This window comes from Eretmochelys imbricata, chromosome 4, assembly GCF_965152235.1.
Source record: "Eretmochelys imbricata isolate rEreImb1 chromosome 4, rEreImb1.hap1, whole genome shotgun sequence".
Taxonomy (NCBI): Eukaryota; Metazoa; Chordata; order Testudines; family Cheloniidae; genus Eretmochelys; species Eretmochelys imbricata.
The window spans coordinates 70,535,204-70,548,302 of NC_135575.1; the positions used below are offsets into that span (position 1 = coordinate 70,535,204).

Here is a 13,099-nt window from a genome sequence, read left to right on the forward strand (position 1 = left end):
GATTGTAACTGCTTAATAGAAATAATTTTAAAATAATTTAATAATTTTTAAATACAGTGTTATAAAAGCCTAAAATAAGTATCACCCTGTAAAGTTGCAAACAGATAAATACTAATGGGGAGGAAGAAGGACATTTAAAAAAAAAAAGGAGTGGAGAAAAAAAGGATTGAAAAAGATAGAGATAAATATAGAGCCAGCAGTGCTGTGCAATAACATCTTGCTAATTGTGCCTCAAGGGGATACAGAAAACTGAAAGAGCTTGGGAAAAGAAATGTAGTCAAGAAAGATTAAAAAAATATTCAAAAATATTTCCCCAAAGCTCACAGCTGAAGGTCAGACTTCCAGTTTGGATATTTACACTACATTATACTGAACATGACCTTTGTTTTAGGAATGGCATTTATTAAAGAGTGCTGAACAACTAAGTATAATAAGTAATGTGAAATGTTACACACATTACAAGTTTCTTACACTGAAAGGTAAATTCCAAAACGCTTGTGTGTGTTTAAGGGAAAAAAAAGGGGGGTGGTGGTAGGTGGGAGGATGGAGAGACAGGGGAAGCAGTGATCTTTCATCATTAGGTCATGACTTGAATCCAGCCCAGTTTGGTAGTGGCCAACGATTATTGCCATATGATGGGTCTTCAGTTTTTATGTTAGTCTCAAAAATCTTCTCATTGGATAAGTCTCTGTATCACAAAAACTACTACCACAACCAACACTAATTTGCAACCTTGTTGTCAGTTTTGTATGTAATGGTATAGGTAAGTATGTAATGGTATAGAGAATGAATTGCCTCCTCTCGCCCTTGAGATGATTCCTTCAGGTCAGGATTTGAACATATTGGAAGGGTACAAGGAAACTAGCACAGCTGCTGCCCAGGTGGTTTCTGTTCTCTGGTCTGGTCCTAGAGACAAAGGGTGGCATTTTCAGAAGCTGGCCTAACTGTGTTTCTAATAAACTCAGTGGTAAAACTTCCATTGATTTCAATGGGAGTGGAGATAAGCTAATGCTGAAAGCTTTTGATAATCCCACTCATCAACTGTCCCTCTCCAGGCATATTAGTCTGGTATTTTTCATGATCACTAAATTTTCTCTCTCTCTCTCTCGCACACATGCACACAAAGGCAAAAAGAGAACATAGTCCAAGATTCCAAATTGTTATCACAGACTGTGGACAAACTGTTAGAAAACCGTCTAAATTCCATCCACATAAAGATTAAAAAATGGGCTCACACACCCACATTTAAAGGTACAGATCTCTCAGGTGCACACTTTGTTTCCCTGTGTAGTTAATTAAACATACTTGTCTGTTTATGGACATATAACTTTGCTTCTGATTTTTAAAAATGTGGCCCTTTGTGCATGGACTTTGAAATTGCAGATATGTTTACAGAACAAATTATTTGAAAAACAGTGCCTTCTTCACTTACCTTTCAAAACCTGAGGTAAACGTTTTCTCACATTTTAAAACAACTGAATCTCTAGGTTTTTGCAGCACTGTGTCATACTAAGATTAAAATGTAATGCCAAGAAGAAGGATGCAATTTTGAAAACCTTGTTTATTTCATGTTACACAATTCTTCCAGGCAGCCAGCGAGCAATGTTCAAACAGGCTATGCGGCACTGGGAAAAGTACACATGTGTTACATTCATTGAACGAAGTGATGAAGAAAGTTATATTGTATTTACATACAGACCTTGTGGGTAAGTAGGTACATGTGTTAATGGGTATTTGTACTGTATATCTTTGAGAATCAAGAAGTAAACAGCAATTTGTTAAAGTTCTTTGTCAGTTTTTTCTCAATTTAACATCTACAGGAAAAGCTACGCATTCAGTGTCTGAATCCTGCACACATTCTAATTGGCTCTCTAATAACTATAAGTCTATACTTTTGGCTCTTGAGAAAATCTACATGGTGCGCAGGAAGGATTTTAAGTTTATGCCTTTTTTCTTGTATGTGACACTAGATAAAATTAGAGAGACAAGATAGGTGAGGTGGTCTCTTTCATCAGCGGAAGTTGGTCCAATAAAAGATATTACCTCAACCACCTTGTCTCTCTAATATCCTGGGACTGAGACAGATACAACAGCACTAGGTAAACTTGACTTATACTGAGATATAAAGAATACACTGTACAATATATGTGTGCGTGTGTGAGTGCATAATGTATATTAGTGATACATAGGATATATAATAAAATGGAGAAAAATGCAGATATAGGTGGATATTTCTCATACTTTTAGTGTATAGGGTTTATTTATTTATTCTTAGCTCTATTAATTTCACTTGTCTCTATGGTGAGTTACATAATACACTTACTTTTCCACTCTCCTAGTCTAGCTTAATCATCCAAAATATTAACTCTTTCCTTGTATTGATTGTCCTTACTTTAGTTTTGTTTGAAAAACAAACCTCATGACTTTTCAGCACATTCCTTCTTCCAGGTCACTGATGTAATACAGGTTTCAGAGTAACAGCCATGTTAGTCTGTATTTGCAAAAAGAAAAGGAGTACTTGTGGCACCTTAGAGACTAACCAATTATTTGAACATAAGCTTTTGTGAGCTACAGCTCACTTCATCAGATGCATACAGTGGAAAGTACAGAAGACGTTTTTATACACACAAACCATGAAAAAATGGGTGATTATCACTACAAAAGGTTTTCTCTCCTCCCACCCCACTCTCCTGCTGGTAATAGCTTATGTAAAGTGATCACTCTCCTTACAATGTGTATGATAATCAAGGTGGGCCATTTCCAGCACAAATCCAGGTTTTCTCCCCACACCCGCCCCCAACACACACACAAACCCACTCTCCTGTTGGACACCATCACAGGGCCTAATAACATCACCCACACTATCAGAGGCTCGTTCACCTGCACATCTGCCAATGTGATATATGCCATCATGTGCCAGCAATGCACCTGTGCCACGTACTTTGGTCAAACTGGACAGTCTCTATGTAAAAGAATAAATGGACACAAATCAGATGTCAAGAATTATAACATGCATAAACCAGTCGGGGAACACTTCAATCTCTCTGGTCACGCAATTACAGACATGAAAGTTGCGATATTACAACAGAAAAACTTCAAATCCAGACTCCAGCGAGAGACTGCTGAATTGGAATTCATTTGTAAATTGGATACAATTAACTTAGGCTTGAATAGAGACTGGGAGTGGCTAAGTCATTATGCAAGGTAACCTATTCCCCCTTGTTTTTTCCAACCCCCCCCCCTCCTCAGACGTTCTTGTTAAACCCTGGATTTGCGCTGGAAATGGCCCACCTTGATTATCATACACATTGTAAGGAGAGTGATCACTTTAGATAAGCTATTACCAGCAGGAGAGTGGGGAGGGGGGAGAGAAAACCTTTTGTAGTGATAATCACCCATTTTTTCATGGTTTGTGTGTATAAAAACGTCTTCTGTACTTTCCACAGTATGCATCCGATGAAGTGAGCTGTAGCTCACGAAAACTTATGCTCAAATAAATTGTTTAGTCTCTAAGGTGCCACAAGTACTCCTTTTCTTGATGTAATACAGTGAACAAAACATGTCTTATTACTGATCGTTGTGACCAGTTACCTCACTGCATCCTGAAATGCTTCTCACAAATGCCGTTGATAATTATTCCAGTTGTTTTCTGAACAAGAATTCTGGATTTTACAAATCAGTCAATGACCTTACTGCATATGCCATATTAACGTCACCTGGGGCTGATTTCCCCTGTAAACACCTGCAAATTAACTCATGATCATCCTTAAAACGATCCTTTGATGTGGTGCCTACAAAAAAGAAGAAGAAGAAGAAAACAACAGTTAGTCTGCTGGTGTGCTAAAACACAGCCGATCAGGCTGACCAATATTGTCTTATTGTTTCCTTGTAATCTCCGTCTGTCCTTATCCATCTGTTGTCTCTTGTCTTATACTTAGGGCTTGTCTACATGTTGCCTTAGTCTGCACCATCTGGGGTGTAAATTCTAATTCACACTAGCTTGTTGTCCACTAACTGGTCGTGTAGATCCTGGTGGTGTGCACTGAAAGTTCCCCAGTGCATGTTAACGTAGTACTGTTGGAAATGGAGCTAAGAGCTAGTCAGCAGATATTTATAAAGCAGGTATCAGCAGATAATTATAAAGACTGCAGGGAGAGTGTTACGTGCCTACAATTATTTAAATGAATGAGCAAAAGTGCTGCTGCATTCTGAGCTATCTAAAAGTGCTGAAGAAGCTCTGAAGAAGGAGGAAATGACAAATAATGATTCTTATGTTCCTGAAACATAAGTTACTTTAGTATGGTTGTCACCTCGCCAGATAAATAAGAGAGTAGACTGTTTGGATAAATAAGGACTGGTATGTACAAACAACTTTGGTACTATGTCTGGCACAGGATTTTCTGTGGAAAGGCTCGAGTCAAAAGAGACACCAAGCCATTTGTATTCACTCTCCACTCCACGACTGACACATCGGGAATTTACCTTGGTTCTTTCCCATGGCACTGTGCTGTGTTGATTTGTCAGCAAATTGTTATTATTTATTTTTTGTATTACTGAAGCATCTAGGAATGCCCTAGTCATCGACCAGGACCCTGTTGTGTGATGTGCTGTACAAACACAGAATAGAGAGCTTCCCCAGAGAGCTTATAATGCAAGGGCTCGTCTACACAGCGATTTAGTGCATGACAGGCTAATACGCTGCAAATTCACACCCTGGCTTGTCACACACTATATCACCATGCAGACAAACCCCAAGAATAAGACAAAAGACAACAGATAGGTACAAATAGACAGGGGAATACAAGGAAACAATGAAACAGTATTGGTCAATGTCCTAAGCAGTGGCATCACGCCAGTGACCTGTTGTCAAAATTTTTGTAGGCGAAGGAGAGTATTAAGACATTTTTTTTCTTTGGAATGAATATTTGCAGATGATTACAAGGTGCTCCTCCCAGCATGAGGGGCAGCAGGAGACAAAGCTCAAAAGTGCTTGTTTGGAAATTTAACAAGTGGATGATGGATGTTGTTATCATGGGCTGATCAGAGATGATGGTTGACATCTTACAGTAAATGAGAGATGATAGGTAGAGTGTGGATAGGCCATGAAGGACCTTGAAAGTGAAGACAAGTAGCTAATGTTTGATGCAACAGAGAAGGGTGAACCAACAGAAGATGGTTAAAGGAAGGGGCTAGGAAAATACTCTTTGCAGCAGCATTCTGAATGAGTGGGGCAAGATGGCATTTTTGAAGGCCAGAGAGAAGGATATTACAGTAGTCAAGATGAGAGAGGATGAGAGCCTGAGTGAGTTTTTGCTGTGTGGATGGATAGGAAAGGCTGTGTTTTAGAGATGTTATTCAGCAAGAATTGGCAAGATTTAGACATAGCCTGGATATGAGGACCTAAAGAGAGAGGTCTGAGTCAAAGATAATACCCAGGTGATGGCCCTAGTGACAGGTGAGACGGTGCTGTTGTCCACAGTAATCAAGAAGGGAGGTGGTAGGGGGAGCTTGGGGGAAAATTAGGAAGGGAAAATTAAGAGCTCTGTTTTAGCATGTTGATCTTGAGCTGGTGGTTAGACATCCATGAAGAGTTGTCAGAGAGACAGGCTGAGATTTTGGTTTGGATGGAAGGAGACAGGTCTGGAGTAGACACATAGATCTGTATGTCATCTCCATAAAGATGGCAGTTGAATTTATTTTTGCATATATTTTTACAGAGGTTTCTTACGGCATATCTGAACATGTTCCTTCTTATTTCTCAAAAGGCAGTCTTTGGGGCAAAGTGCTAAGCTATTTCTGAGTCTGATCCTTTCTGTTTAGAAAATCTGTAGTATCTTCCCAAAATGGCATGATAATGAATTTCATGAGGAAACAAACAGAAAAATGTTAATTTATATATTGAGGTATAGCACTCTGCTATGCTAATCTTATCTACACATCAACTGATCCATTGCTTCTCTAATCTCTGTTTAATCATAAATGGCCTGGTTTTCAGAAGTAGGGAGCACATATAATGCACATTGATTTCTGTGGGAACTGCAGTTCCTCAGAATCTCTGAAATTCAGCTCAGAATTTTTTGAGATGGCATATCATTATGAACAATATGATCACTAACATAGATGGTACAGTTACCAAGTGAGAGATTGTATCAAAGGGAAGAAAACTGCATGGTTTCATTTCCCACTTTTGATTTACTCTTTGCATCTTCTGCTTCTCCATATTGGCCTTTGTTTGTTTCTGTTATAATTAATGCTAATAGTGTGTGGTCATATATGAATTTGTTAATACATGCAATTTTCCTTTTAGTCCTTTCCCTTTATCCCACTTCTCATCCACCTCTTTCCACCATTCTTTCACTTACTTCAAAATGTACTTTGTAGATAGTCATCATCCATATTCTTTTTTTTTTGCTCACTTATATTAAAATAAAATAAACATTGTACTCTTGTAATTATTACTTAGAAGCTCCTCAACTTCATCTCCATTTATGTTCTCTATTTTTTAATATCTGGGTAATTCAAAGCTTTCATTACTGTTTGCCCATTCACAACCTTTTTGGTTTTGATTACCTATGGATCAGGTATCTCCTCATCAGAAGGCTTGTAGCAATTTCCTCTACTCATATTATTCATTTTATTAGCTTCAATTTTGAACTGTGGTTCATCCTCACCATGTCTCATTTAATTAACACAGTGTTTGAGATGGGACCCAGGTATTGTTTCATCATCTATTACAGTTGAAAAGGCAAACATTGGTGAGTTGAGATTCCATAGTTAGTGGATGGTGGTCATTTTTACTGCAGTATGAGCACTGGAAAATAATGATTTATAGCATAGGGTTTATGATTGTTACCAAAGCAATGTACATTGTTATTCTTGGCCACTGGATAAATAATAAATATGGATGTAGTTATTGGGTTGTGGTATATAAAATTTTTATCTCTAAACAGGTTGAAAGAGTGCCATGTTGTGTAAACCGCTAGTTGGTAATTACAGTCTGTAATATTCTTTAAAGAATTGCTGCTTATGGTTCCTGGGTGGTATGTGGAAACTGCTTGGAGATTCAGTCACTATATTATGCAGTATGAGAAGCCAAAAAAGGGCTCAGCTGTCCCAAGTGGCACTTAATCTCATGCTCACAATAAATATCACTGAGAAAAAGAGCAAGTCTGTTTTGTATGTGGTGAGTCTGAAAAGGAACAATAAGTCACAGTGTTTTCACGCTGCAACATGCCTTTGATCTTCGTGGCAATTTTTGTTATTTACCTGCACACTTAACTACTTTCTTATGGCAGACTTCATGTGATTTAGAGCAGTCACTGTTGATTTTCTTCAGTATGGGTGTTTGAAAAAGTTGTTTGAAGTAAAGAAAACTCATGTCATGAGTTTCATATGCTCTAATCTGTATAGCTTCTAAATGGTCAAAAGCTGTTTGAACCAAATGCCATGTTTACATGCTAGACATTACAGACTGGATTTTTTAAAAAATGGATAAAGGTTATATTCTGTCTTTAAAAATATACTTATGCTTTAAAGTTTTGTTTTAGTAGCTTTATTACTTGCATGTAGAAATGACTGGCTATTTAAACAGTTGATACAGTTCTTTCATGGAGTTAAAAAAAGTAATATTTATATTAAAATAATCATATTAAAAGGTCTCTAAATGTTAGTAATGGCTACCACAGTCATGCATGAAGAAGCTAGGTCATAGTGAAGCTCTGGTCGTTCACCGTTCATAACCCTTCAAGTCATAAGCATGAGTAGAACTGGATAAGTAGTGGGGAGGGGGGAGGAGGAGGAGTGTTACTGAAGGTTTTTGTGAGCTGTGAATCACATTCTAATTCAGTCATGTTTGTACCACTTTTTGTTTGCTTCTTGGAAGTTTGTGTGAGAGTACAAAGTTTTGTTGGTATAAAACAGGAAATCAAATTTTGAACCCGTAGCAAAGATTTGTCTAATCAAGAAATGAAATTAACTTCTGACTAAAGGAGAAGTAGTTTATAAAAGTTAAATCATCCAGTCCAGGAAGAGAAACAACAGCATATGACTTACTGAAGGTGACTAGTCGTACAGCTTAAGTAGCAAATTGATGTAGACTTAGCGGTGAAATGAGGATAGACACATTGATGGATTTTATCTGGCAGGCTGTAACTTTTGTTAAAGCTAAACAGAGGGGAGGGGCTCTACCCACCCATCACCCATATGCTCCTATACCTGGCAGGTGTTACAGAACTCCTACTCTAGGGTCCATAACTCGGGGTAGTCTTTCCTCAGCCTACCTCCCAGGACTCAGCTCACTCTGATGGGGACAGAGGGTGCAGAAGGGTGAGGACCTCAACCGACAAGGGCCACAAAGTCTGACCATATCCTGTAAGACAAAGGGCCTTCACCAAAATCCCAGGTTTTTACCTCTAGGAACTGCTCATTTTATCCTTTAACCCCACTGGGAACAGGGAGTGCCATCTTGATCACCATCTCTCCTCCCCCAACCCCCACAACTCCTGCCCAATCCAGGCCCTCACATTCCACAACCATTTGTCAGTGCTTCCTTCTGACAGATGTGCCCATAATCTCTGAAAAATTCAGGCCTTTTGTAATAGATATCCCTGTGCTGTATCACTGAACCCCCTGTCTCCAGGAATATGCTAGTGACCTCTGTTCACTTTCTTCCTTGCCTTGTCCATGCAGGCTGCATCTGCAGCTCCCTGCCAAACCCATCTTGTGGGCTTTTCTGATCATACTAACATAACCGCTGGCCACAGTTGCCTAACCCAGCTAACATCCCTCTAGATTCTATCCCTTAAATTGACTCCTGTGCAGCCCTTGAGATTATTCTCCGAGGTGGATAGCCAGGATGCGAGGGGGTCTGCTTTGTTCAACAATGAGAGTAGAAGTGGCATGAGCTGATCCCATTGCATGCCTCTTCTGCCGAACCACTGGTCGCAAAAAGCTTCAGACCTGAAACCTAGCTGAGATCTGCCTGCCATCCTGGCTGCCCTCTTCTACAGAGTGCTTCAGATCTGAATATTGAGTATGCTCTGGGTATCCTCTGAAACAAAAAAGCTTATGGGATTAGTTGCTTTTTACAGTTCCCTGCGATCTTTTCATAGGTGCAGACATACGTCCTGTAACACCTTGATTTCCTGTGCCCTTTCACCTCTACTTTCCATGGACCAAAGCCCCTGCAGACATTGATGTCACTGTCCCAGTCCTGAAAGAATGAGTACCAAATATACCTAGGTCAAGAACGTAGTAGCGCAAGGTTTTTCCTCAGTAGCGCAGGAAATTGGTATCTTGTTAGGAAGTTGCCATCACTGTGTGTGGACAGCAGGCCTGGCTGCAGGCTCTGGATTTTTAGTAAGGCTTTCACTGCCTTTACAGGGCACAAGTGTTTGTCTGCACATTCCTTCAACGCCACATATGCCCTTCTCTTCTTTTTGAGGACCTTAACTGCTGGGACCACTGTTCCTGTCGATTGTCGTACTCTGTTAAATTCAATGCTCACTGGAACCTTCCCACAGTTGCCAAAAGCACCAATTCCCTCACTTTAAAAGTGCCAAAGAGGGCAAAAATGAATACCACCCAAATAAAATGGCCTCCCTCTCACAGCTGCAGACCCATCCTAAAGCCTTTAATAAGACTGGGTTTTCACTGTTATAGGTAATGTTGTCCCTCTAGTGCCAACCCCTCCTGTACCACCCTTTTAAGAGCTTCAGTGCTAAAACGAAGCCTGCCTGGATCTGGGAAACCTGCCAGCCTACTTGAGTAGGACAGGCCTGCTATTTCACCAGATATAGTGGAGAGAGCCAACCTGCAGTGGGTCAAAGACACCCCATATTGCACCATCTGGTGTGTAGGTATGGCCCAACCATGATGAAGCCCTTCCTGAGCCCTAAATGTCATGAATTCTCTAAGGCTTGCTCACAGGCCCTGTGGGTATGTCTACATTGCAGTTAGATACCCACAGTTTGCTCATGACAGCTGATGAGGGCTCACGAACCTTGGGCTAAGGTGGTGTTTAATGACAGTGTAGACATTCAGGCTCAGGTATAAAATGAAGGCCCTGACCAGCTTCATTACTTAAGCAGTCTTAGCCAACTGTATATTTACAATATGGACCACAGATTGTTTTTTGCACCAGAAACGTACTTTCTTTTTTTAAAAGCTTTCTCCCCAAAGAGTGACTGCCAGCATTATAGGAAAAACCTTGAGGAAGGTAATGTCTCTTGTAATGGCCAGAGCCACCCAGCTTTCTGGCCACTTCTGTGCACACCACCTTCCTTGAAAGTAAACCTGTGCCTCCCAAGATGTCAGATTGTATCTGCAGTTCAGTCTTGAGCAACCAGTCCAAACGTTATATTGAAATCCCATTAAACTCTTCCAGAAATCTTTCCCACACTTTAAAATGTCCTTTCATTTCCCTTGTCATTCTGACAATGGTGGGAATTGTACACTCCAGAAGAACCTGATGCCAGATGGGTGAAGAATGCCTGACTAGGAGCCACCACCCACACACCTTCCTGAGGCTTGGACCCTCACTTTCCCCAAACTTGGACCCATGGACCACCTGTATAAAGAATTTAGGATCCCATCCGGGAGGAATGCACTCCTCTGACCCACCACCACCGAAGTCCTGCTCACCTGTTCTCCTCGTCCCCTGACTCATTATCTGCATCAGTTATCTGCAGGCCATTGGTCTTACCTGTCTTCCTTTGCATACTATTGGCAGTAGCTGCTGCTGCTGGAATGGTAAATAACCCTTTCTCTGCTGGAATGGAGCTGTGCAGGCACCTGCTCCAAGTTAAATTTTATGAGCTTGGGGATGCTGGCCAATTAGCACTCTTCCCATCCCCCACCTATCTGCCCAATGAGTGCCAGAGACTCCAAGGATGGTGAGGAGGAATTACTTGGTGTCCCTCAGTGAGAGACTCCCTCCCTCACTGTTGAGGCTGTCGTCCTTCTCTGCCAGGAACATCAACTTCCCCCACCAGTTGAGGAGGGTGGGTGGCATTTCTGAATATTAAGTAATCGAATGAATGCCCACTCTAAACAGTTTGCAAACATTTAGCAAGTTGAAATTATTTCTAGTAAACTATTCAGAGAATAGTTTTGAATATCAAACAAATCAGTAAAAATCATGATCTATTTGTGGACAATTTGTGGAAAGGACCAAAAGGGATAAATTCATCAGATTAGAACAAATATTGGCCTTCTGTATTCATGTGCCATTTTAGAGCCTAGTCTGGGAATAAATGAGTAAGCTACTACAAATGGAACAAAAGATTGTGTATATATATAGTCCAAAATTAGAATGTAAGGAAAATAATGTGGTTTTGACTACAAGCCTTTTACCAAGAATTATATATGAAGGTGGAAGAAAACTGCTAACAATAATTTTCCTTACAATTTCATTCCTGGTGAAAATGTCCAAGGCAGACCACTATTGCTAACTTTATTTCTGTATGAGTGCCAATCCAATTTCCACTTTACCTAGAGGCATTTTGGATTGTGAATGGAAGGAGTGTGCTTTCACCAGTAAAGTGATTAACAAAATTGCTTCATGCTGAGTTCTCTTGTGAATTACAGATTGTTTTCCTCTCTATGTAACCAGAATAAAGGGTGTAATCCGAGTGGGTTTGTGGAGTTCTGCATCATTTTCATCCACAGCACCATGCAGTTAATGTCATGGTGAACTGCTATTATCATTCAATAGGGTGCTTTAAAGTATCACATTTTGTAGTGTGCACCTGTTTAACCCGCCAAAAAACTGAGACTATGATCCCAGAGATTTCCCCTTCCCACTCATCAATTTTAAGACACATTTTATGGCAGCTCTGTGAGGCTCAAAGGGCCCTTATTTTTCAAAGAATAGCGGTAGTGATCACTGCACTTTCTCTCTGACAGTTGTTTCTCTTTGCTCACCATTATTGATCAGCTAGACTGATTACATGGAATTAGAGATTCATAAATAGTTACCATCTTCAACTGCTGTCTGGTGCAATAAAGATTAAAGAGATCAGGAGCTTTAAAGTCTGCCTGTTGGCTGAGTTTGAGAAGGATGACAAGTGCTCATACTGTAGAGAGATGCCTGGGCCTTGTGCCAAGCGCACGTAAAAGTGTGGTCACAACAAAGGTCTTGCAAATCAGTGCCTTTTGATGTATAACTTTGTAATATTCTTGACCCTTTGACTCCATTTTGTTGTCTGAGTGATCAGAATGTTGTAACTTAATTGGATAAATCTGATGTGTGCATGGCAGGGCGCTCGATGCAGTAAATCCTAATGACCCCCCACTCCCCGAGGATTCTATACTACTACTGTTATTTTAAGACACAGTGTTTACTGTTGATGGCTGTTCTTCTTTGAAGTAGAAAAAGAGAATCAAAGAGCTAGTCTGCAATCTGTGTGAAGTGCTTGAACTCCATTTAGTAATCAAAGTTAAGAAATTGCCATAATCAGCCAATTTTTTAAAAATAGGCTGATACTCTGTTTTTAACATAATTTGGCTGCTCAACTTGAGATGCCCGAGGGTGCCTAATTTTCAGAAAGGCCTGTCCATTCACCTTCTGAAGCCAGGACACCTTTACAGTATCTCAAGTTGAGCACCCAAAATTACTGTTTACTTTTGAAAATCGTGCCCACATTGTCTCGCTTTAAAGGGAATAGCAGTAAAATTTCACAAAATCAAGGAATATACTGTAAAAAGCGACCTCATTTTGTGATATAAAACCCAAAGCTCCCTAGGACAATATTTTACACTACTGTTATTCAAAGGCAAATAATTAGTATTTGTTTACATATCAAACATTTTATGTGATTTTATGTGCTGTGATGGATGTTTTAGTTTTTTTTTCAAATCCCATTGCCTAGCTTTTGGAACTAATAGAGCAGAATCTTGAAAGGTTCTATGTTTCTGTTTGAGACAGTCAGAGTAAAGAAGAAGCAGCAGAAGAAAAACAGTGATGAGTACTGCCTGTGGCTGAATTTTCTAGGACTATGCTATTGCCTCATGATTTGAAAAAGTAATTGACAGTGGGATATAAGACACAAAATAGGCTGGTATAATACTGACTGAAGGTGCTGTTGCCTTCTTTGTAAAT

General features: G+C 39.9%; 1 protein-coding gene across 1 annotated transcript in view; it reads left to right on the plus strand.

Annotated features, from left to right (window-relative positions):
• The window catches only part of TLL1 (tolloid like 1), a 195,552-nt gene that overhangs the window by 105,078 nt on the left and 77,375 nt on the right, over nucleotides 1-13,099 (plus strand). The window contains exon 5 of the mRNA XM_077814504.1: nucleotides 1,589-1,706. Within this exon, the coding sequence (XP_077670630.1) occupies nucleotides 1,589-1,706 (118 nt within the window). The remainder of the gene's footprint in view (nucleotides 1-1,588; nucleotides 1,707-13,099) is intronic.